The sequence below is a fragment of the Carettochelys insculpta genome, chromosome 1, assembly GCF_033958435.1.
Source record: "Carettochelys insculpta isolate YL-2023 chromosome 1, ASM3395843v1, whole genome shotgun sequence".
Lineage (NCBI taxonomy): Eukaryota > Metazoa > Chordata > Testudines > Carettochelyidae > Carettochelys > Carettochelys insculpta.
Genome location: NC_134137.1, coordinates 365,098,492 through 365,123,885, shown reverse-complemented (window position 1 = coordinate 365,123,885; position 25,394 = coordinate 365,098,492). Strand labels below are relative to the sequence as shown.

The 25,394-nt window shown below is 44.0% G+C and overlaps 1 protein-coding gene across 1 annotated transcript in view; it reads right to left on the bottom strand.

Annotated features, from left to right (window-relative positions):
• Window positions 1-2,035: 2,035 nt before the first annotated feature.
• CDNF (cerebral dopamine neurotrophic factor) overlaps window positions 2,036-25,394 on the bottom strand; it is a 32,285-nt gene continuing 8,926 nt past the window's right edge. The window contains exons 2-4 of the mRNA XM_075017724.1: window positions 10,924-11,051; window positions 7,993-8,134; window positions 2,036-3,607 (exon numbers count right to left, since the gene is read on the bottom strand). Of these exons, the coding sequence (XP_074873825.1) occupies window positions 3,429-3,607; window positions 7,993-8,134; window positions 10,924-11,051 (449 nt within the window). The 3' untranslated portion in view covers window positions 2,036-3,428. The remainder of the gene's footprint in view (window positions 3,608-7,992; window positions 8,135-10,923; window positions 11,052-25,394) is intronic.

The window sequence follows — 25,394 nt, the reverse complement described above, 5'->3', positions numbered from 1 at the left end:
AACATTGAGAAACCACATATTGCAAGGTTAACCAGCCATCTGTGATCTGGTATTTCACACCTGTACTGTTGCACACATATCTGAAATGGACCTCAACTCCTTCAGAGGTCTGTTTACTACACAGCAGACACAGAATCCTAGGAATGGAAGGTACCTCAGGAGGTCACCAAGTCCAGCCCCCTGACCAAAGCAGGATCAACCCCAACTAAATCATCCCAGCCAGGACTTTGTCAAGCTGGGACTTAAAGACATCTTGGGATGGAGATTCTACCACCTCTCTAGGCAACACATTCCAGTGCTTCACCACCCTCCTGGTGAAACAGTTTTTCCTAATAATATCCAGCCTACACCTCCCACTCTGTATCTTGCCTGGATCCTCAAAGTTACCTAATGCCTAAATACCTTTAAGGATCTGAGCATTAATATTTTTGTAGATATAAAACAATAACATTGAAAATCACCTCTGGATGTCAATTAAATTCAGGGATTTGTGCAGTCAAGATGAGAATACCCAGCAGTCAATTCATGGTAACCTCTGTCTTCCATATTTCAAACACTTCTAAAGATAAGCACTGAAACAACTTTCTTCAGCGTACACAAAGACTTCTTTTCTGAACTATGAATGTCTCAGTATTAGGTCACTTTTCACATTGCAAAATCAGTTGGAACTGTCTAATCATAATCAGTTAGCCCCAGTCCAGAAGAACAATTAAGACCTACTTCACTTTCAGCATGTGAATAGTACCATTGATTTCAATGGGACTTTCCACGTGCTAAAAATTCAGCATGTGCTTAAATGCCTTGCTGGTCTAGGGCCCACGTGCATACATGGAAACTTGGACAAACTTGGATGGGGCTTCCTGTGTCAGCATTAGTCATACAACTCACTAACTTCAAGGAATTCAAAGAAGGCCAAACAAAGAATCTGAGAGGATGAAGGAACTGAGGAATTCTTAGAGGAGTCAAAGGGAGTTAAAAATTCTCAAATTCCATTGAAACCGTTTGAAAACTCCCTGGCCAAGCAGCAGATAATTTGGATATGCTAGCCAGCTGCAGCTACCTGAAGGGTGTAAATATCTGCAAAGGAACAAAAGCAGTTTAAATGGATCCAAAAAGTAGGTTGGTTGGTTTGCTGGTTTCTAAAATGTGCTAAAGAGAGCCCTTGTGCTGTACTGCTGGAAAGATAATGAGGAAAGGAAAACATAAGCCTAATTTAACTAGTTATCAAGAGATTTCCTAATAGATACGTGCTGTTAGACTAGGGAATAATTTCCTGAAGGAAGTCATAAAAGTTTTTGGAAGTAAACTGCAGAAGGCACTCAAAACAAGCCTATACTGTAGGAAACAATCTGACAATCCTGAACTGGCAGGAATGTGCTAAATAATCAACAAGGACTTTTCTGCCTCCAGTCCACTGACAGGAATTGCAGGGCCCAGGACCCCACAGTAAATGGGCTCCCTGTCCCCTTCCCTTGGACAGAGCCACAAGAGACCTCACACCCAGGGAAAACCCGAGCAACATGCCTCAATAAGAGGACCCCCAAGAGTCAACCATAACCCCATCCCCCACTTGCATGAGGTGCCCCTTCCACCCATCTCAGCCACCCCACCCCAGCAGCCCTGTGTCCAGCTCCTTCCTCTCTCTGCCCCCATCACCCCTTTGCCCCCCAGCAGTCCCACTCTTCTGTTTTTTCCACTTCCCAGCCCAGTTCATCCACCCCCACTCAGTCCTTGCTCCCTGCAGTCCAGGAGCCTGGGTCTGCCCCAGAGCTCCATTCCGCCTTCACTTCCCAACCTGCCCCCAACTCTGTTCCTTGTCTGGCTCTCCCCTCTCTGCTCATTCAAATGGTTACAATCTCCAGGCTCCAATCCTGCCCTCTAGCTCCGCAGATCCCAACTCCAGAGTTCCCCTTTGTCAACTGCTCTATTTAAAAGGACCCAGTAGCAGTAGCCCTGGGTCCCTTTAAATCCACTGGGACCCAATGCAGTTGGCCCCTTTGCCCCGCCCCCGCCCCCATTGATGAGTCTTTCCACCTCTGATTTCTCCATTTCCAAACTGCTTACATAGAAATATCACGCTCCCTCGAATATATCAGGACATCAGAATAGGACTGGAAATGCACAAGATGGACAGTGGATGAGATAACCGCCTAATTAATTCACTGCGTAATACTGGTTTTAGGACCCTGGCCTCATTCACTGAAAGCTTTACAAGTTGTTGTAACAAATCCGGCAGACTGTAAAGATTTTCCACAGAAATTGGATCAACTACTTCAAGTCCCAGCACAGAGACTCTTATGGCACCGTTTTAAACTGGGCCCACTTATGTACCTGCACCTGTGTGGTGTGCCTCCACATTACAAGCTGGATCAATAGAAGCCAGTTTGAATAAACAAAATAAACAGTTTGGCTGTGACTACACTACCGTGATCTTTCGAAAGAAGTTCTTCCAGATGATCCCTTCTGAAAAAACTTCTTTCAAAAAAGTGCGTCCACACACAAAAAAGATCAGAAGAGTGATCTGCTCTTTTGAAAGAGAGCGTCCACACTGCCCCTGCTCTTTCAAAAGAACGGACCAGGGATTGAACAATCAGGTGTCAAGAGGGCTGCTCTTCCGAAAAAAAGGGCCTATGGAGTGTCTACACATGCTTTTATTTGAAAGAAGCTTTTGAAATGAGACGCTCTTCCTGGCCCGGGAGCAGAAGAGGGCTTCTGCAAGAAGAGCTGTGTTCTTTCCATTTCAGATCTAAAGAGCATATTTTGTGTGTAGACGCTCTACGTGTTCTCTTGAAATAGGACGATATTTTCCGAAAGAACTTGCAAGTGTGGACACAGCCTTTATGTATTGATTTAAACACATTGGTTTAAAAACTGATGTAGTTTAACTGATGTAACCCTTTACTGTGGATGCAGGTATCTTACTGTCAGATTGCTTGGAATGGTATATGTGTCATTGAAAATAATAGTATTTTATTAACCGTATTAAATGGTTTTTAAACAGTACAAGCCCTAAGATTATCTACACACAACATTGCCCTGGTTTAGTGAAAGGTCACTTTTGGATTTGTTTGGGAGAGTGGGAACTGGTTTCTTCTCTTTTACTTTTAGAGCATAAGATCTCTGAGGCAGTGACCACCTTTTTCTTATGTATGCATAGTGTGCCAGCACCATTGGGCTGTGGCGTCTATTTGTTATTTCAATACAAATACAGTTTGATGCTTAAAAAGTGTGTTCCTTTGTGCAGGACCTTGTCTTGTCTGTAAAGCACCATGTACTTCTGTGGAGCTAGATAAACAATTATTAATAACTCAGCTTTTTAGCACTTGTGACTTGTAATCAAATAACATTAGGTTAGCTCAGCTATTCCAGTGTCAGCCATTCTCTGTGCACAGACAGATGACCTACCACAGGGGTGGTACAAGTGTCAATCAAAGGTCTGATTTGGGGGTTGTAAGTGTATACTTAGGTGCCAGCTCCTTAATTAAGTTCACAAACTCTGTTTTCTCTATGCATGCCCGACACACTTCTCCCCAGCTATCCAGGATCTTCCTGAGCTCAGCCACTCTCATCTTGGAGAGATCCACAGAGTTTAAGTCCAGTTTCCTTTCTGCAAAAAGAACATGAGACATACTTTAGAGACTTCACGAGAGTTCATATTTGTCCTCAATTCCTTGGTGCTGCCAAAGAAAAAATTCCAGTACCCACAAATGCTCCAAAAGGGCCTCCTATAATTCATGTGGATATTGAGTGAGGGACAATATGGGGCCAGATCCTCACCTCAAGTAAATCCGCCTAGCTCATCGGAAAATGCAACAGAATTATGCTGATTTATAACAGCTATGGACCTGGTCTATAAAGTTAGGTAGTAAGTACTTGCAGATTGTTCAATTTTTTTCGACTGTCTGCACAATTTCAGTGACATTTTCAATGACTTTTGCAAAAATGGGAATTGTTTTTGGACCAACTCTGGTTAAAAGGATAGCTCTTCAAAAATAAAACTCCTCCATCTACTGAATATCCTGCCATCTGTTGCTCCAAGCAAGGTCTATATAAAAAGGATGGTGATTAGATCTCAGAAGGAGCTACAACACAGAGCCTTATGGACAGGGATTCTTCTAAAAAATTTTGGTGCCCTTTCTGCTGCCTTATTCACCAAGACGCGTGCTAGACGCGTGATATAACACCTGTCTTTGTTTTAAGGGAAATAGGAACATTGGTCTAACCCAGTTTTCCCATGCTTATGGTCCATCTGTTCCAGTGTTCTGTCTGACAGTAGCCAGTGCTAGATGCTTCATGGGGCATGGCCAGAAAAGGACATTTATCAAGGGATCCTTCCTCTATCATCCAGTCCCAGCTTCTGGCAATCAGAGGCTTAGGGACTCTCCGAGCATGGACTTGTGATCTTGACCCTCTGGGCCAATAGCCATTTATGGACCTATTCCCCATGAATTTGTCTAATTCTTTTTGAACCCCATTATAGTTTGATCTTCACAACATCTCCTGGTAATGAGCTCCACTCCATTAGGTGAAGTATACTTCCCTTTGTTTTATACCTGCTGCCTGTTAATTTCATTGGATGACCTATGGTTCACGGATTATTTAAAGGGGTAAATCGTACCTTCCTATTCACTTTCTCCATGCCATTCATGAGTTCATAGATGTCTATCATATCACCTCTTGTCCAAGCTGAACAGTTCCAGTCTTTTTAACCTCACCTCACATGGAAGCTGTTCCATGCCCAATTGCATTTTTTTTCTGTCCTTTGCCATACTCTTTCCAATTCTAATATCTTTTTTGTAGACTGAATAACCAGCAAATATTTTTCAAGGTGTGGGCACTCCATTGATCTACAAGATAATATTATATTTTCTGTCTTCTTATCTATCCCTTTCCTAAGGTTCCTAACATTTTGTTATCTTTATGATGACCACTGCACCTCAAGCAGATGTTTTCAGAGAACTATCCATAATGATGCAAGATCTTTCCTGAGTGGTAACAGCTAATTTAGACCCCATTGTTTTATATGTATAGTTGAGATTATGTTTTCCAAATGTGCATTTTGCATGTCTCAACATTGAACTTCATCTGCCAGGTGGCCAGTCACCCAGTTTAGTGAGATCCCTTTGTACCTCTTTGGAGTCGGCTCTATTTTGAGTAACTTTATGTCATCTGCAAATTTTGCCACCTCACTGTTCACCTCTTTTTCCAGATCATTTATGAATGTGTTGAACAGATCAACTTCTGTTGAACAGTTTGTAGCTTTTGGAAGAGGAGGAGGAAGAGTCACAACTGTCCCTTTAAAAATAAAACCCAAACACTCTTTTAAAAAACAATTTTTTTCTGTGTTAGAATTATTCAACACTTTTCAACACTGCCTCTTAAAAAGAAATTGTGCACTTGGAGAGTATGGAAGAGCTCCCACCACCACATGGGGCAAAGAATTCAGCCCAATAAAATGTTCAAGGACCAGCTTCTCCACCCTGCATAGACAACTCCACAGCTGGAATGGGCAAAGCTAGACTACACTTCTCACTGGCTTCAACAACAGGACTCATGCTGCTTTCAGTAGGCTTCGCATCACACTCTAAGAACTCTGATGCAGTGAGGCAGAGTGGCTGCCCACAGCCCCACAGGGGGAGGAACCCTTCCCTGAGCCCTGGTCGGCAGAACCCTGCCTCACCCCAGCAACCAGCTGGAAATCAGAGGGCAGAGTGGGCCCAGGAACCCAACTGGATCCCAGCTGCTGGGGAGGCCAGACTCCTGCCCTGAGCTCCGGAGCTAGGAGGTTGCTACAGATCTTCAGGAAGCCAAGGACTGGCCAGTACTGTCAGAGCCATGGATGGATCCTGACCCAGAAGAGCTTCAAGCCCTGAAAGAGGTTCCATTCCCCAGTGTCCCAGAAGATGGGCTACTAAGCCAGGTATGCCCCAGGGGGCAGTTAGGAAGTGGCCAAGGGATAGCTGCCCCCTTCTGGCTGAAGCAGTGCTTGTGAGTGAGTCAGCATGTTGTGGTTGGAATCCCTGTTGACCCAGTGGCAGATGGGTCTGCCACTGGTAGGGCCCTGGGCTGGGATGCAGTGGAGCAGGTGCGCTTGTGTCCCCCAGGTCCAATCTATGAGTGGCTGTCTCCCCTCATTCCTAGGCCAAACGCCTGCACTTATCGGCTCTCTGCCAAAGCTAGGAGACATGACTTTTTGCTGCCCCACCCTGAGCCAGGGCCTGGACATCTTGACTATTTGCTTGGCCTGAACCTAGGCCTGAGCCCCTAAACTGTTTGCTGCCCTACCCTGAATTAGAACCTGGGCTTACTGACTGCTTGCTTGGCCTGAGCAAAGGCCCAAGGGCTACAATCACAACACCAATCACCTGGCTGATTCCCTGTGTGCTACACCTAAGTGTGTAGTGAAAGAGGAGTGGCCACCCACAGACCCGGAGGTAAGGCCATGACCCCAACTGGACTACATCTGAGATTTAACAAGATTCTGGTGCAGCAGAAGTTGAGTCAGAGTAACCATCGGGGCAGAGTCTGAAAGGCAAGGTGGAAATACTGGCTGAATTGGGTACAGAGAATGTAAGATGGTGAATTTTCGTGACTTGTCAATTTTCTCAGTCATTCCTCGCCATCTGAGTGGCTTGGCATCCAGTGGAGACATTATTTGAAATCGCTTATGTGGGCAGGCTGATTCCTCATGGCACTGCCTTAGCAGAACTCACTTCCTGAGCTTCTCAAGCCCTGCCTTGTATCCGTCACAATTCCTGCATAAAAACTACTTGCAATGTACCCATGTGAGTGGATCCACTCAGCTGGGTGACAATATGCCTTTGCTTCTGGCTAGAGACATAGAAACGCAAATGAAGGATAACTGGCATGTGGTCACCACCCTGCCAGTGCTTCAAACTGAAGGTGACTTGCAAAGGAAAGGGCAAAAAGGGTTGTGCTATTTTTCTGCTTCTTCCTGGTGCACACTGGCCTGAAGGGGATTTTGATACATTCATAAATCACAAGAATTTTTCCTTGCTTGCTTTTTACACTGTACTGTATTCAGTTTTACCACAGAAAACTACATGGACAAGTGGAAAGCTGTTAAGTATTAAACATCAGCTACCAAAGGAAGTGAAGCCGGACTAACTAGAGAGAGAGAAAAGGTTATTTTTTTAATTCAATGTCTTTAAAATGATTGGATTCTTTTGAACAGTTGCTTAACTCACATGTAAAAAAGCTCTCACCTTCAAGAGTTCAACAATCCTCCTTCATTTAAAGGCTGAAAGTGTCTAAGTTATCCAAGGAGTCCTCCAGCCAAAAGAGTAAAGACAAGACTCAATACTCCTGATAGTTCTAATATAAAAACCAAGCCAAAACTGTTAATTGTGGAGGCTGTGTATTTCTGGTCTAATTTACACATAAATGAGAAGGAGAAAGAGTACAAACCTATTTATTTTCTTTTCTACATCCCATTTGAGAATGGCTAGAGATGTGGTATGTAGGCAGGAGACAATGAGGATAAATGGGTAAAACAGGTAGAAAATGCAGCTACATCTATGTCTACACTAGCCCCTTCTTTTCGAAAGGGCATGGTAATGAGTGAGGTCGGAAGATCCTCATTAGCGCCTCATTAGCATAATGGTGTCCATGGCAATTTGAAAGTGCTGCTTTCGAATTGCGTGCCGCTCGTACAGACGGGGGCCTTTCGAAAGGACCCCCCGGTCTTTGAAAGCCCCTTTTCCCTATTTGGTTTCAGGAATAAAGGGCTTTTGAAGACTGAGGGGTCCTTTGGAAAGGCTCCCATCTACACAGGCGGCACACGATTTGAAAGCGGCACTTTCAAATTGCCATGGCTGCCATTATGCTAATGAGGTGCTGCATATTCATGCCAGCGCCTCATTAGCATCTTCTGACCTCACTCATTACCATGCCCCTTTTGAAAAGAAGGGGCTAGTGCAGACGTAGCCTAGATCCCTAAGCCCACTACTTAGCTCCAGAACCTGGCCCTACCGTATTTGAGCTCACAGATCTGAATGTCGTTCTTCTTCAGCTTCTCACATATCTTCCACACAGGCACATGAGCACTCATTGGGCGGCTGACCTCGCTGATGATCTTTGTGGCTGCATCACTTGTTGCCCCAATGTAATAGCACTGAAAAAAGGAGGATATATCATCAGCACTAAATCAGAAGGGGCAGTTCCTCCTGCCAGTTCCTGAGGGGTTCGTGCAACGTATCATATGCCTCCAACTCTCACTGAAGTTGATGAGATTTGAGGATGCTTAGCACCTCGAAGGATCGGACACTAAAACTCAAACTCGGGCCACTTTCTCTTTTCACAGAAGACCCCTCTCCGGCTATGGCTATGTGACAGCCTGAACTCAAAATAAGCTCTGCAAATTGTATAGCTTATTTCGAGTCAATTTTGAAATAGGCTATTTCAGCATGTGGCACTGTCTAAATGGTGCCACATGTCCAAATAAAGTGCAATTTTGAGGCCTCCCTTACTCCTCCTGCAATGAGGTGTACAGGGATGTCAAAACAGTGTTCCCACTATTTTGAAAAATATTTAGAAATGATGGACACATTGCACAGACGCAAGGCAACTATTTCAGGATACTTCAGTATCGCGAGATAGCTCCCACTGTGCTGACGTAACCTCAGGGTGCTTTGTTAAAGGGATGCTTGGTTATGTTTTGTGGAAGGTTGGTATACTGAAGATATGGTACATCTCACTGTGGGGGGCGTGTTTGTGTTAGATATGCCTTACGTATGAGGCAGCTTGGAAGCAGTTACTGTGCAAACAACTGATTCCTCTTTTGCTGAAAGGTGATTTTTGAATACTTTTACTACTACTTTGTACAATGCATTGTTATTGAAAAAGCTGTTGAAAATATGAAAAACCGTCTCCAGGATATGAATTACATCACCCTGTTACCTCAATACTTTATCATTTGTTCCCAAGAGGACACTTCCCTCTCATCATCACGCCTAGGCTGGAATGCATTTGATGGAACACAGTGGCCCATTTTTATTATGTCTTTCAATAGACAGAGAGAATACAGATACTTTCAATCACAAGGTCCTTTGTTCTGGATCAGGATCAGATTTTGCTTGGGTGACCAGATGTACTGATTTTCTTTGGACAGTCCCAATATTCAGGGATTTTTCTTACAGAGGAGCCTATTACCTCCCACTCCGTCACGGTTTTCCACACTTGATATCGGTCACCCTCGATTTTTCCAACCTTACTATGTCACATAGTCTCACTGCAGAAAATGGGACTACTTGGCAAATGGGTGAGCGTGAAAATGGTTAGGGAGTTGGTCTGTGAGACCATTGCCCATCTTGCTTTTTTGTTGCATCCTTGTGCTCCCCAATCTGTCTGCATCCAACTGTTCTCTGGGGGCAGGAACGGTCTTTTTGTTGTGGGTTTGTACAATACCTAGTACAGTGAGGTCCAGATCCATGACATGCTGCTAGGCAGGGTAGGTGCTACAACAGTACAAATAACAAAACCTGGCTCTAGAACGCTAACGGAACAAAAGAGAGCATTGTGAAATCATCTTGTGACCATGCAGTGTGTGTGTGTGTGTGTGTGTGTGTGTGTGTGTGTGTCATGTAACAGTCTTCACTGAACTGAAAACAAAATGGCAGACAGCCTTTGCGAAGAGTGGCCCTTAACGATTTAAAGTTGTACAACACTGACCACCCAGGCTCAACAAAGCTAATGAGTCCACAGCTTTCACTGGGGCTGTCACTAAGCTTAAAGCCAGACTGATGAGGTGCTGAAGAGAACTGCAGCGTTACACCTTGCCCAGAGATGCACCCTTTTAGGGTTCAGTGGCTCCTCTCCCACTCCTTATTATACCTTGGAAGCTTAGCAGAGCAGAAAGAAAGGCACTTTTTTCTTCCCAGTGAACACCGGAAGCAGCTGAGAAGCCTCTGAATTGTGAGGGACTGGGCCTTTAAGGCATGCCAGGAGCACATGGTTTTAACAACTGACAACTAACATACTGTAACAACAGTAGGATACTGCAAGTAGGCTCAGTGGGGCTGACAGCCTTGCTGGGGCCCTGGGCATGGTGGTACTCCAGCAGTGATTTAAAGAGCCCAGGGTGTCAGCTGCTACTGCAGTAACAGCATCAGCCAGAGCCCTGGGTCCTTCTGAAGCCTGGGACCACTATTCCCTTTGCCCCCCAACCCCAACAGGCCTGAGTAGGCTTCAGCTGACCCAGTTTCTAAGCAGTCCAGAGCCACCACTTCCAAAACAAGGTATGGCTTTTTGTCTCTGCCATCTCAGCCTGCATCCTTGCCCAATGACAGCTCTTCTACTGACTCAAGGCTGTGCAGGACACAGCACAGTAACCTGGAGAAGCACCTAAAAAGTTGGAGCCCCTATCCAACTATAGGCCTGTGATTAGTGCTACCCCAAACCCAGGAAACAGAAGTTGTCTGTCTATCCACAGAACAGGTCCATCATAGACGGCAGCCATGCAAACCTCTCCCACATAGGCCCTCTGGCTTTGATATGGAGGGATCACTTCTAGGAAGGAAAGGGTAGTTCGGTCTCCCACCTTGCCCCATAGCTAACCAAAAAGGTACTAACTAGTGCCAACTGTGGTGGTGCATTTGGGATCCCATTCAATGCCCAGGTAATGAAAGGAAAGATCCCATTAGTTCAAAGAGTGTTAGATCAGGGTCTTAATAGCATGCACCCTTATACACCTGAAATTAAATGGAAACCTCCAAACTTGTTTCATGGAAGCTAGCAGTTGGTAATAAATGTTCAGCCACTGCTGATGTAGCTGGATTTGAACCAATGCTTTCCAGCTCAGTACTAAATGACAGTGCCTATGAATCAATATTATTTAGTAAAGAACCACCTTATCAGTATTTTTTCAAAGCATTGTGAACTCGGAAAAAAAAAGACTAGAAGTACCAGGCGTTGTTCTTTTCCTTTTGTGTCCATGCAGCTGTTAACCAGTTCTTTCTCTATGGTGGCCACACTGAAGTCAGAATGTTTTTCTTTAAGTGAGTTGTAAAATCTGTCCAAAAATCCTTTACACACTGTAATAAGAAAATAAAACACATAAGCCACCTAGTAGGATCTAGCAAACCTAAGGAATTCTAATAACTTGGCTAAAGACAGGAATCCATTAGCACTTCATAAAAACAGAAAATGACAGATTTTAACAAATGAAGAATTAAAAACAATAAGCACACTTTTATTTCAGCTTTTTAGCTTCCAGTAATGCCAAAACCAACTTTATATGTAGAAATGGAATTCTTCCTGCCAGCTCTGGATGTTTCTCCTTCAGTATTTTATTATAGCAGATGATGATACTCTATTAGCATTTTGACCTTGGTTCGGTTAAGCTAACCTCAACTAGAAAATTTAATTATGTTTTATGGCCATTATTTAAAAAAAAAGAAAAATCAGTTTAGGTGAGACATTATTGCCTGGTCAAGGAAGACAATGTAGTGTTGTTGTGTTCTGTCCATTTAACGTGCTCACCTGGCCCCTGTTAGCATGGCATCTGATTGCCCTCTCTAATGCACTTATTCTCCCAACACCTCTGAGCTGTGTACATGCTGTTATCCCTATTTTATGGATGGAGAACTAGGGCACAGAAAAACTGAATGACTTGGAGAGAGTCACCAAGGAAATCTATGTGGCAGAACAGGCACTGGGCCTCCAAGCTAGCACCCTAACTGCTGGATGAGAATCCTGGTCACAGTAAGGTTCATCTGTAACTAGCTGACATGATGCTGAAATGTGGGGCTGGAAGGGACTTCAAGAGGGCATTGAGTCCACCCCAGCTGCTGAGGCAGGACCAAGTAAACCCAGACTATTCCTGCCCTGTCCTTATGCGGACCTATCAACATTGTCATGGGTGAGTCAATTGGTAAAGCAACTGGTTTATACATGATTACAGTTCCTAGTGAGAACAAGATCATGAAGGATTAAATTCACCCTGTTTTGAAAGTCCATGTAAGGTCCTCCATACTGATTATATAGAGCATTAAGGTGTTTTTCATGCATATTCTAACTGAAGAGGATCTTTGGCACTGTGATAGCATCACTGTGACAAAGTGTACAAGGTACTGTGGTTCTAATACCCCTGTCTGAGGAAAGAAGCAGCAAAGATGGGTCCTCCAGGCCTGCCTGGAGACGCTATATGGAAACAGCCAATCAGAGCTCAGCAGGCTCAGCTAAAGGGAACTTAGGGACTTAGTACAGGGGTCAGCAACCAAAGTAGAAAGAAGAGCCATTTTTTTTTCAAATTCAGTATAAAACTCAGTAATTCAAGAGCCAGAGTGCATGTGGATATGAGATGATCCATAATTTATAACATCAGACCATACTTTTAACTGCTATTTTAAGAACAGCCCACACACAATGATGTATAAATGTGATACATGTTCACTACAGGACACACACAAGCTTTTTACATGCTTTATTTCTTCACACTTTACGTGTGTGTGTGTGTGTGTGTACCACTATCTTCCTGACTTTCACTCCCATACCTATTTTAATAATGCCAATTTTACTTTGCGTTTAATTTCAATTTTCTTTCTAAAAATGTGTCTTGCCCTTCACAACAGGAATGCCACAAGCTTCCTTTTCCTTTTCAAAATCAAGACTTTATTAGCAACATGAGCAAAACACAGACACAGGATCATATCCACAGTCCACTGCACATATTGAAGTGGGAGTTATCCAACCTTTCGAGATCATGCCTTTTGCTATTTAGATATGTGTTGTTCATTGCTGGGCTTCTAGAAGTTCACCTTTTATCAAATAACCAGGAGGGTTTTTTTTTTTACTTTGCAATTATAGCATTGGGAGCCAGAAAGAAGTCCTTAAAAAGCCACATGCAGCTCTGGAGCCACAGGTTGTTAACCCCTGACTTAGTTGCTCAGTGTCTGGCTGGGACTAGAGAGATGAGGAAGAGCACTGCTCTCTGGCCACAGAAGTGCAACTGACTGCATTTGCTTAAGCTGGGAGAAAGAGGCCCTGAAAACTCTACTGCTGAAATAAGGGGTGAAGATAGAGGGGCTGGGTGGGAATTAGCTGAAGGAAGTAACAGCAACCAATCAAAGGAATCCCTGTGTAACTGCCATTTATAGGTGCTTAGGCTAGGATTGGAGGCCTATGTTCTTCCACCCGTCACTAGCAAAGGAGCCAAGGTTTGTTTAAAAAACCCAAGAGAAGGGCTGAATGTCTAGGCCCCAGAGCTGAAGACCTGGTGAGGGAAGGTAGTTAGTTGGACTCTGTTACCTCTTTTTGACAATGTGACCCAGCAAGAGGGCTGAGCTGCTGAGACCCCACCAAACAGGGGCAGTAAGTACAGGTGGCTCCAGAATCAGCAAAAAGCATGCAATATCAAATACAACAACAGGAGATGTTCATTCAAGAGATGAGTACCACCTGTTCCAGCCTGGAACCACAAATGGAGTGTGAATCCCATAGGGATGTTGATGAAGAGTAATGCTTTGGCCCATCTCAAGTACAAATTGTTTTGTATCCCAAACATGAATATAGAGGGCCAACAGTTGTAGGAAGACCAGCTCTCTGTGTGTGTGTATGTGTGTGTGTTCAAGATAAAAGACTTTAAGAAGGCTAAAAGCACAGGAAGCACAAATCCAAGGATTACAGACACATTCCCAGGCACTGATAGAGATGACTGCACACAAGCAAAATAGGTAGGAGCAGATTTGAAAAGGGCAAGGCAGACATGGGAAGGTTGTTATTCCATGCTGGCTGATGGAGATAAGGCATTTCTACTTGGCAACAAAAACATTTTGCACAGGTAAGTAACCCTCTCCAGCCCCCAGTATGAATAGCGGCTCTGGGAGGCCAAACCAGACAGAAAGCAAGTCTGTCACATCTGTGGATGCTGGGTGTCTGTCGACAGAAAGCACAGGAGTTGTTACAAAAGCACTGCCAGACATAAGCTGTGTCTACACTACGGAATTCTGTTGACAGAGGTCATTGTCAACAGATATTTTGCGACAGAACTTCTGTCTACAGAACAGGTCCACACCTGACAGGGGGTCCCCGTCAACACCCTGTGTCGACAGAGAGTGGCCAGACTGCCTAGCCCTCTGTTGACAGGACAGCCAACCCGAAGCTCTACAAACAGAGTAGTCTGGTGAGCTGGAAGCTCTTTCTGTCGACAGAGCCCCCACCCCACCCCACCTCCCGGAGCATCTACACTATGTTTTATTGACAGAATTTGTTGACAGAGGTGCTATGCCTCACACAGTCAAGACAGAACTCTGCTGGGAAAACTGCTGCGTTCTGTGAACAGATTCTCGACAGAATTCATTTGTAGTGTGGACACACCCTAGTTTGGTTGACAGAAGGACTCTTTTGTCAACAGAACTCTGTGGTGTAGACCCAGCTATAAAGTTTCAAGACCTAGGTGGAAGCAGAGAAATACTACTTCAAAGAGCAGATGGGTGAAGGAGCCAAATTGAACAGAGGCTTTGAGAAGGCCATCACCCACCTAGAAAACAGACAGGAGAAGGTGGAACATCTACTAGTTTTGGAGACCTGCTCCTCTTGCTACAAGAAGGGAGAAGAGGCAGTATCTCTAGCTCAGAAGCTAGTGAGGCTCACCCTTGCCCTGCAGAAGCAGGGGACTGAACTGAAACAGGAGGGCTACGTCTACACTAGCCAAAAACTTCGAAATGGCCATGCAAATGGCCATTTAGAAGTTTACTAATGAAACGCTGAAATACATATTCAGCGTCTCATTAGCATGCGGGCGGCCGCGGCACTTCGAAATTGACGAAATTATTCTTATAAGGGAACTTCGAAGTAGCTGGGGTCCTTTCGAAAAGGAGCCCCGTCTGGGTGAGCTGCATCAATTTTGAAGTGCTGCGGACGCCCGCATGCTAATGAGGCGCTGAATATGTATTTCAGCACTTCGTTAGTAAACTTCGAAATGGCCATTTGCATGGCCATTTTGAAGTTTTTGGCTAGTGTAGACACAGCCAAGGAGTTTCAAATGGGAGAGTGAGAAAATGGAAAAGATGCTGCTAAAAGAGCAACTGAAAAGTCTGCATGTAAAAGAGCAGGCTGAGATCTCCTACCTCCAAGAAGAGCTAGCCACACGTGCTCAAGAGTTAAATGAGAAGCAAGTGAGTTTCTGGCAATCATGCGTAGAAGGAACTGGAAGCTCTACATACCGACAGCAAAGCTATGATTGTGGCAATCCTGAAGAGGACAGGTGAGCTGAAATCTCTGCAATTTTGTAACCTAATTACAATAGGATCTACAGATAGCTATGCAGAATGCCTCTGAAGTGCAGAACCAGTGTTATGGAACATGAGGTAACTCTGGAAACACTCCAAGCCCAGATTCAGGTGTTGATGTCCTGCCAATGAGTTTGCCAGAGTGAAACCCAGGGCTCAGATGGGAGCTGCAGCAACAAAGAGGCAAGAAAAAAATTCAGAACAGCAGGCTGACCTCAACATCTAAGCCAACATTCACCTTCCACAGCATATGAAGGAAATGAGAGGACTGAGACTGACAGTCCAGAAGAGGACAGAGGTGTGATAAGCTCACAGATCAGAAGGCAAATGGGGTAATCATATGAGCACCTGGAAAGGATGGTGTTTGTGTGCAGATTCATTACCCAATGACTGATTTAGAATCAAGAGACCACCAATAAAGAGACTGTCAACTATGGAAGTTGCTGTAATGGCAGTAGCCTTTTTAGCTAGCCAGTGAATCCAACCCCTGCTGGAATGGAGAAAAATAGAATATACGGTCGAAGAGGATGTCATGGGAAGCGTTGAGGACATGCAAGAACTCAAAGAGAAGCATTCCTCAAGAGACAGGATCTTAGCTCAAGCTACACAGTGGGAAGACGAACTGGCCAGAATTAAAAAGGAGAAACACCTAGATAAGAGAGTCGAAGGGATAGCCATGGCAACAGAAGAGGCAATTGAGCAGACTATTGTGGAAGAAGAGAAGATTAATAAGAAATGGACGATGCAGGAGACACTGAAGTTGGTCCAAGAGAAGAGAGTGTTGAAGATCAGAAGGGATGTTTCCAAGATGGCAGAACAGCAATATAGAGTGAAATGCAATGAGGTAAGGAAGGCGGACAGAAAAGATACAGCAGATATTAGCACTAAGATTGATAGCGGAGAAAGCTCAACAAAAGAACAACATCTACAATTGCTTCATCGATTTTCAGAAGGCATTTGACAGTATAGATCAGAAAGTGACGAGCGGTGTTGGAGTCATATAGAGTAGAGAACAGATGGATATGGTTGTCAAAGGATATCAATGACCATGTGGAGGCAGCAGTGAGAACTTGCAGAGAGTTGGGAAGTTGGTTTAAAATGAGAGGTGTGAGACAAGGAGATCCAATATCGCCGAGTATTTTCATCACACACCTAGATAGAGACAGATAAGATCAAGAAAGAGGTAGAAGGGATATCTGTGCATGGGATGAGAATCAAAAACTTGAGGTTCGCAGATGATATAGTTATAATCAAGGAAGATGAAGAGAAGCTAGCAAGAATGAAGCAGGTGCTCAAAAAGGAAGGGAAGTGGTATGGACTGATTAGGAATATTGATAAAACAAAAACAATGGTATTTGGAGATAAGGAAACAGGAAGATCAGTGTAGATGGGATCAAACTGGAGAATGTACAGAAATTCACATATCTGGGGAACAACTTAACTTATGATCTAGAATGTAAGAAGGAAATACCAACTAGAATAGCAAAAGCAAGGGCAAGTTTGAAGGTGATGGATAAGATCTGGAAAAGCAAAGTGATTAGTTTAGGAATGAGGCTGAGCATCTTGGAAAAAATGTGTGTATTCAGCAGCATGTTGTACAGATAGTCACTATAGGCACTCGTCTGCATACTTGACTCAGTCTAATTCTTGATCTTCCCCCCCACCCCACCACTCTCTGATTTGCTCACCTTGATTATCTTTTTCTGATTTGTCCTCCTTGCTTACTGTTTTTGGTTCTCTGTGTCTTAAATATTGAGTCTGTTCTGGTCTGGCTATGGTCTGAAGAAGTGGGTCTGTCCCACAAAAGCTCACCTAATAAACTATTTTGCTAGTCTTTAAAGTGCTACTTGACTGCTTTTTGTTTTGATGTTGTACAGATGTGAGACATGGGTGATATCGAACGATTTGAAGAAAAGGATATTGACATTCACGATGAGTTGTTACAGAAAGATCTGGAGAATAGGATGGTTGCAGAAGGTTGCCAATGAGGAATTATATAGGAAGATACAGCCAAAAGAGAACCTACTGCAGAAGATTATACAATGGAAGTTACAGCTATTCAGGCATATCTACAGAATGAAAGAAGAACGAAAAATCAAGACCCTGGTATTCGGCATATTAGACAGTTTGAATAGGAGAGGCAGACCCCACAGAGAATGGGTAGATGATATAGTAGATTGGTGCAGAGCTAGTCTACAGAAACTAAGCCACTCTACACTGGGCAGGGAAAGATGGAAGAAATAGTGAGAGAGGCATAAGACATCAATGGGCACTGAGCCCATGGTTGTTGTTGATGATGATGATGATAAAAAAGCATTATTAAAGTTGGCACAAACAAATTGCATACAATGAGTTGTTGGTACACTTCATCTGTGTCATAAATGTCTGTCTGTATTGGAAATGAGATTGATGTGATGAAGTGGGTCTGTTCCACGAAAGCTCATCACTGAATAAATCATTTTGTTAGACTTTAAAGTGCTGCATTTCTGCTGCTTTGTTTTGTTGGAGTACAGACTAACATGGCTACCTCTCTGTTACTATTCAGTCCTGGGGCAGTTGATCCTCCAGTAAGAACAACAGAAGGCCAGCAGAATCTGCCAGGGAGTACTTGAATGATTTTAATGAAGCTATTGAAGCTTCCAGTGGGGTGATCTGTGGCACATGCTGCTGATTTGTTCTTTTGTTATACTAATGGGAAGTGCATGTGTAATTTTCATTGTAACATCCTCATATCTACCACTAAGGATAATCCAGGAATAATCCAGGTGTGCAGGAATATGATGACTGGCTACAAACCTTTTTATTTAAACAGTAACTTGTCCAGAGGTCTCATGTCTAGCTAAGAAGTATGAAAATAGGGAAGATAACTTGGCAGCCTTGTGTAATTAGCCACATGCACTCTTTCCAAAGTGAAGCTGCTGACTGAATGGAACAAGAGAACGGATTTAACAACCCATCAATTATTTTATTCAGCTCAGTACAGTGAAGTAAAAAAAAATCAGTTGGACTCTCTGGTTAATTATCCCAGGATCAGTGGCGCCAGGTTTGTGTAATTTTTGGTGGTGCCCAGTACAAATCCAAGCAGAACTGTCCCTTCCAGAGAACAGACAAGGGCTATCACCCCAGGCCCCATTCTTTGCGGGGGGCACACTTCATGGGGTTGTGGGGTCCAGGGCAGTGTAGGGGCATAGCAGTGGCCTGGGACCAGCAGCAGGAGGTCACCAGGTCCCAGCCTGCCCTCTGGCATCATTTGAGGGAAGAGGTAGAAGCTTGAAAGAGGGTGGGGAGAGGCTTGGGAGGAGGTGTGGTGGGGGCAGGGCAGGGATAGGGGATTGGAGGAACGGATGGAGTAGGGTGGGCTGGGGGGTGGGTCGCTCACTGCTGCTGATGCCAGGCCCCCTGCTGACCCTACAGACCACCCTGGACCTCACGTCCCACTGGAGCGCAGGGCCCCCCATAGCATGGGGCCCAGTTCAGTTGCCCCAGTCTGTCCATCCTATGAATGGGATGACGGAAAATAAGTCCAAACACTGGAGAAGCCTGGCCCATATTCCAGAATATTTGTGGTGCACAGGCCCCATGTGCCCATATAACTAGGTGCTTGTGCCCAGGATTGCTTGATACAGGAAAGCAGCTTGTCTAGCAGACGGTAATTTAATGACTCTTATTGCAGGCCTGGATTCTGCTTGTGTCTGGTTGTCAAACAATAGAATTTTTCTAGTTTGGCAACTCAGATTTGTGTTTCAGTGTATTATAAAAGACATGATGTGGCTACCACTTACCAGGAATTGCCTCCCCTGGGTCTCAATGTTCAACCCCGCCTCTCCTCCCACCCCTATTCTGACCATTCCTGAAGACTGTTGCAGCTTGCAGACTGGTGACTCTTCCCCCCAAGTGGATCTGTTAATTTAGAAGTGAAAACCCTTCCAGCTGCCAGACCTATTAACATTACGTTGAACCTGTGAGAGATCCGTTGTAGTAGTAATGAAACCATTTAACAGGCATGTGCCCACCCTGTTTACTGACACACACAGTTGGGCGTTGCTATGCCCATAGAATCTTAATTGTGGCTGAAGATTATAAAATCACGTCTCTAAAAAACCCTCGCACAAAGTGGTTCCCAGCCTTTTCCAGGTAGGGACCCATTTTGACAATTCAGGAGACTCGCTGACCCAAGGCAATTCAAAAACGGAGTGGTGGGGAGGGAAGCAGTGCCATAACTAGCTAATTTTGCACCTGAGGTAAGAATATAAAATTGCGCCTCCCTCATGTTTATACATTCATAAAAGTTATTTCATAGAAAAGGGGAAAATACATTAATAATAATAAAATAATAACACTACATTTACTACAGTTTATTATTATTTTATTATACTTGATCTGAGTTGTGGTGGGGGAAGACACTCATCCCCAAACTGCTCCCCCATCTTAACCCCCACACTCAGAGGCTGGAGGGGCTGGGGTGATCACACTCAGGGGCTGGGTGGGTCACACTTGGAGGCTGGGGGTTGGGGGAGTCACACTTGGGGGCTTGGGGGGCTGGGAGATCACACTCAGAGACTGCGGAGTCACACTCAGGCTGGGGGAATTGTGATGGTCACACTCAGAGGCTGGAGAGGCTTGGGGGTCACACTCGGGCTACAGGGGTCACACGCAAGGGCTGGGGGAGTCATGCTCAGAGGCTGGGGGGCTGGGAGGGTCACACTCAGGGGATGGTGGGATGGGGTCACAATGAGAGCCTGGTGGAATCACACTTGGGCTGGGGGGGGTGGCTGCGGGGGGTCACACTCAGGGGCTGGGTGAGTCGCACTCAGGGACTCGGGGGGGAAACACAAACAAAAAATGAAAACTGACAAATCAGCTATATAGAACGAAGAGGAGGGGCAAAAGGATGGTGGGGGAGACGAAAATTATTGCAAGAGACAATTAAGTGGCTTGCCTAGGATGGCTCCAAATATCAAAGGTGGAGAAGCTGTCTTTGTCACGCATAACTGCTTCTTTACTGACAAAACAAAAAGCAGTCAAGTAGCACTTTAAAGACTAGCAAAATAGTTTATTAGGTGAGCTTTTGTGGGACAGACCCACTTCTTCAGACCATAGCCAGACCAGAACAGACTCAGTATTTAAGACACAGAGAACCAAAAACAGTAAGCAAGGAGGACAAATCAGAAAAAGATAATCAAGGTGAGCAAATCAGAGAGTGGTGGGGTGGGGGGGAAGATCAAGAATTAGACTGAGTCAAGTATGCAGACGAGCCCCTATAGTGACTCAGAAAGTTCCCAACACAATTTAAACCATGTGTTAATGTGCCAAATTTGAATATAAAAGCCAGTTCGTCTGCTTCTCTTTCCAGAACGGTGCAATAATTCTTCTTCAGTAACACACGTACCTTTAGGTCATTAACAGAATGCCCCATTCCATTAAAATGTTGATTAACTGGTTTGTGGATCTGGAGTGTTTTGATGTCTGTTTTGTGTCCGTTGACCCTTTGTCTAAGGGAGTTAGAAGTCTGTCCAATATACAAAGCATCTGGGCATTGTTGGCACATGATGGCATATATGATGTTAGTAGAGGAGCATGAGAAAGTGCCCGTGATTCTGTGAGTAACCTGGTTAGGTCCAGTGATGGTATTTCCAGAGAAGATATGTGGACAAAGCTGGCAGCGGGCATTGGTGCAGGGAAAGGTTCTAGGACTGGTGTTCCTGGGGTATAGACTGTGGCTATTAGTGAGGAGCCTCATGAGGTTGGGAGGTTGTCTGTAGGAGAGAACAGGCATGTCACCCAGGGCCTTCTGGAGTGTAGCATCCTGATTAAGGATAGGTTGTAGGTCTTTAATAATTTGTTGCAGTGGTCTGAGTTGGGGGCTGTAGGTGATGACCAGTGGTGTTCTGTTCTCGGCTTTTTTGGGCCGATCTTGGAGTAGCTGGTCTCTGGGTATTCGTCTGGCCCTGTCGATTTGTTTTTTTACTTACAGAGAGAGCTGCTGGGTGTGGCAGTGTTAAGGAGCTGCAAACAGCTTCTTTAAGAGCCACCTGCAGCTCCAAGCTGTTGGCAACCCTTAACAAATCTAACTGCGACCCATGTTTGGGTCCCAACTCATAGGCTGGGAATCCCTAGATGTTGATGAAGAAAATGTAAAACAGAAAAGGGCTGTATCATGTATTCCATTACTTTTAATGTTGCACAGTAACAGAGAGAAAGCCATATTACTCTGTATTCTATCAAAACAAAACAGCAGTCATGTAGCATTTTAAAGACTAACAGAATAATTTATTAGGTGATGAGCTTTGGTGGGACAGACCCACTTCTTCAGACCATAGCCTTACCAGAACAGACTCAATATACAAAGCACAGAGGTCCAAAAATTGTTCTCAAAGTTGGCAAATCAGAAGAGCAGAGGGATGGTGGGGGGGGGGGAGTTAGGAGTTAGATAAAACCACAAAGTATGTAAAAGAGTCTTTATAATGGGTAAGGTAATTGCTGTCCCTGTTCAAACCATGTGTTAATGTGTCAAATTTGAATATGAATGTAAGTTCCAAACATTCCCTCTGTAGACAGTTGTTAAAGTCTCTTATCTCCAGAACACAAACTCTCAGGTCTTTAACAGAATGGCCCACTCCATTAAAGGGCTGGCTGACAGGTTTGTGTATTTGCAGATTTTTGAAACAAAAAGCAGTCCAGCAGCACTGTAAAGACTAGCAAAATAGTTTATTAGATGATGAGCTTTCGTGGGACAGACCCACTTCTTTGGACCATAGCCTGAGGTCTGAAGAAGTGGGTCTGTCCCACGAAAGCTCTCCTAATAAACTATTTTGCTAGTCTTTAAAGTGCTACTTGACTGCTTTTTGTTTTGATAGTGTATAGACTAGCACGGCTTCCTCTCTGTTACTACTGGAGATTTTTGATGTCTGTGCTCTATCCATTTATTCTTTGGCGAAGAGTGTTTGCAGTTTGCCCAGCATACAAAGTGTGTGGGCATTGCTGGCACATCTGCTCTGGCATCTGCTCTGATCCTACTGACAGAAACCGAAAACTACAAGATCTCTACCAAACATTCATAAACCTGAATTACCCACCAGGAGAAGTAAAAAAATAAATTGACAGGGCCAGATAAATACCCAGAAACCAACTACTCCAAGATAGGTCCAAAAAAGCCAATAACAGAACGCCACTCATTATTACCTACAGCCCCCGACGCATACCACTGCAACGCATCATTAAAGACCTACAACCTATCCTAAATCGTGATGGCCCTAGTACCCCAGATGGCCCTAGGTGACAGGCCTGTTCTCTCCTATAGATGACCTCCTAACCTTAAGAGGATTCTCACTAGCAACCACAGGCTATACCACAGTAATACTGATCCTGAAACTTATCCTTGCAACAGGCCCAGTTGCCAACTCTGTCCACATATCTATTCTGGAGATACCATCACTGGACCTAACCATGTTAGTTAGAGAATCATGGGCACATTTTCCTGTTCCTCAACTACCATCATATATGCCAACATGTGCCAACAATGCCCACCCACTGAGTACATTGGGCAAACTGCAAACACTCTTTGCTAAAGAATGAATGGACACGGAGCAGACATCAAAAATCTCCAAAGACACGCACCTGTCAGCCAGCCCTTTAATGAAGTGGGCCATTCTGTTAAATACCTGAGAGTTTGTGTTCTGGAGAAAAGAGACTTTAACAACCGTCTACAGAGAGAATGGTCAGAACTAACATTCATATTCAGATTCGACACATTAACATGTGGTTTGAACAGGAACAGCAATTACCTGACCCATTATAAGGACTCTTTCACATACTTTGATGTTTGACCTAACATTTACTTCCCCCAAACACACACCCCTCTCTCTGCTCCTCTATCTGATTTGCCAATCTTGATAATTTTTCTGATTTGTCAACCTTGATAACAATTTTTGGACCTCTGTGCTTTTTATATTGAGTCTGTTCTGGTAAGGCTATAGATCTGAAGAAGTGGGTCTGTCCCACCAAAGCTCACCTCACAAAGTGCTACATGACTGCTGTTTTGTTTTGATTTAATGTTGTATTCACTAGGATAAATGCCTTGCCTTTGCCTTTACTAAAGAGTTTTTGCAAATAAATCCATGACAAACTTCAGGATATATCTAAAACTCTGTGACTGATATTTTTAGTCCCAAATGTAGTGCTCTAAATTAGATACCTTTTCCATCTCCAGTATTCACAATGTGGCATGCAGTTGAAAACATGCTCTGTTTTCTTAGTAAGAAATTTCAGTAGAGTGTTTACTCTCCCAGCCATGTCATTTGATACATTTGGGTTCAGGAATTTGGCTGGAATGGGTGATCAGGGGAAAAGGGAGGCAGTACGGAGGGTGTAGGGCACTAGGAATGGGGCGGGGACTAGTAAGAGCAGGGATGGAGCATGGACAGGGCCACAGGCTGGAGAGTTTGCCTCCTCAATCAGTAGCTTCACCCAGCACCTATGAAGCTATCCACATCCTTTCAAAAGAAAAGCAGCACCTCAAATCTTGGACAAAAGCAAAGGGAATTTGTAGCCCAGTGCTGTTGGTTAATAAACCCTTTGGCATCAAAAATGCTTCACAGTGCTTAAAACTTTACTGCAAAATCACCAACCTGCAAAACAGTCTCCAAGCTGCAGAAGAGTTATCATGCCATCTACAGGAGTTAACATATCCTTTCAAAAGGTCTTGCTTGTAAAAATTTGCATTTAGCCTTTAAAAAAATGCTGTTGTGCAAAATTGATGACGCAGCCTGACAACCTACTCATGAAAAATCCTATTCACGTTGGCATTAATTAGCCAAAACATTTATTTCATCTGCTTCATTAATGGCAGGTTTTGCACATGAAAGTATTTAAAACTCATCTCCCCTCTCTGTGTCCTAGTACCTTAACTGTAAAGTGAGGATAATGATAAACTACTGCCTTTGTAAAGCACTTAGAGATCTATTGATGACAACTCTTTAATAGCTAGGTGTTATTGTGATACCTTACCATATATCATATTTTTCATCCAAAGTGTTCTGAGAATTACCACTTCACGTACCACTAAAATCCATCCACCTCTGGGGAGCAGCCATTTAACAAACATGAGATCAGGGGCTTATATTCCTGCACTCTCACCAGTGTGATATATGCCATCATGTGCCAGCAGTGCCCCTCTGCTATTTATATTGGCTAGACTGGAGAATCACTTCGCCAAACAATGAATGGACACAACTCAGACATTAGGAAAATGAATACACATAAACTTGCTAGTGAGCATTTCAATCTAGCCGTTCATAGCAACCAAAACTTCAAAATGTGCATTCTAAAACAAAGAGACTAGCACCAGATTACAAAGGGAGGCATCTGAATTGCAGCTCTTTCTCAAGTTTGATACTTTTCACCTCGGACTCAACAAAGGTATCAATTACCTTATGCATTACAAAGGTACTTTCCCCATCTTTGAGTTTGGTAGTGATGCCAGGCAGCCCACTTAACTTAACAGACACCTGCAGAAAACTTCTTCCCCCTCCTTCTGTCCTATGTAGCTGATTTGTCAGTTTTTATTTCATTTTTTTCTCTGTTTAATTCTCTTTGTCTCAATTACCATTTATCAGGATTTTCCTGATCTGAAGAAGTGGATCTGCCCCACAAAATGTCATCATCTAATAAGTTATTTGGTTAGTCTTTAAAGTGCTACAAGACTGCGTTTTCATTTTTGGAAGATACAGACTAACATGGCCACCTCTCGGAGACTACACTACACAACACTTTAGAGCAAGAAGGACCACCAAATCCATCTGAAACTGAAGTATTGTAAGGTGGGCAGAATGAAGCTACACAGTGTGGAATTTAGCCAGCGGAAGGAGGTTAATAGCCCTAATTTTACAAAAACTTCCAGAACTTTCACAATAGGAAGTGCTCAGAACCTCAGTTTTACACAACATTACAAAACGAGGACACCTCCCACAGCACAATGCCTCCTGAAACCAGAGTGAGGAATTCAGCTCTGAGGGAAAAGTGCCACCTACTGGTTCATAACACCATTTCCCGCAAGTATCAGAGAGGTAGCTGTGTTAGTCTGTAGCTTCGGGAACAACAAGAAGTCTTGTGGCACCTTATAGACTAACAGATATTTTGGAGCATAAG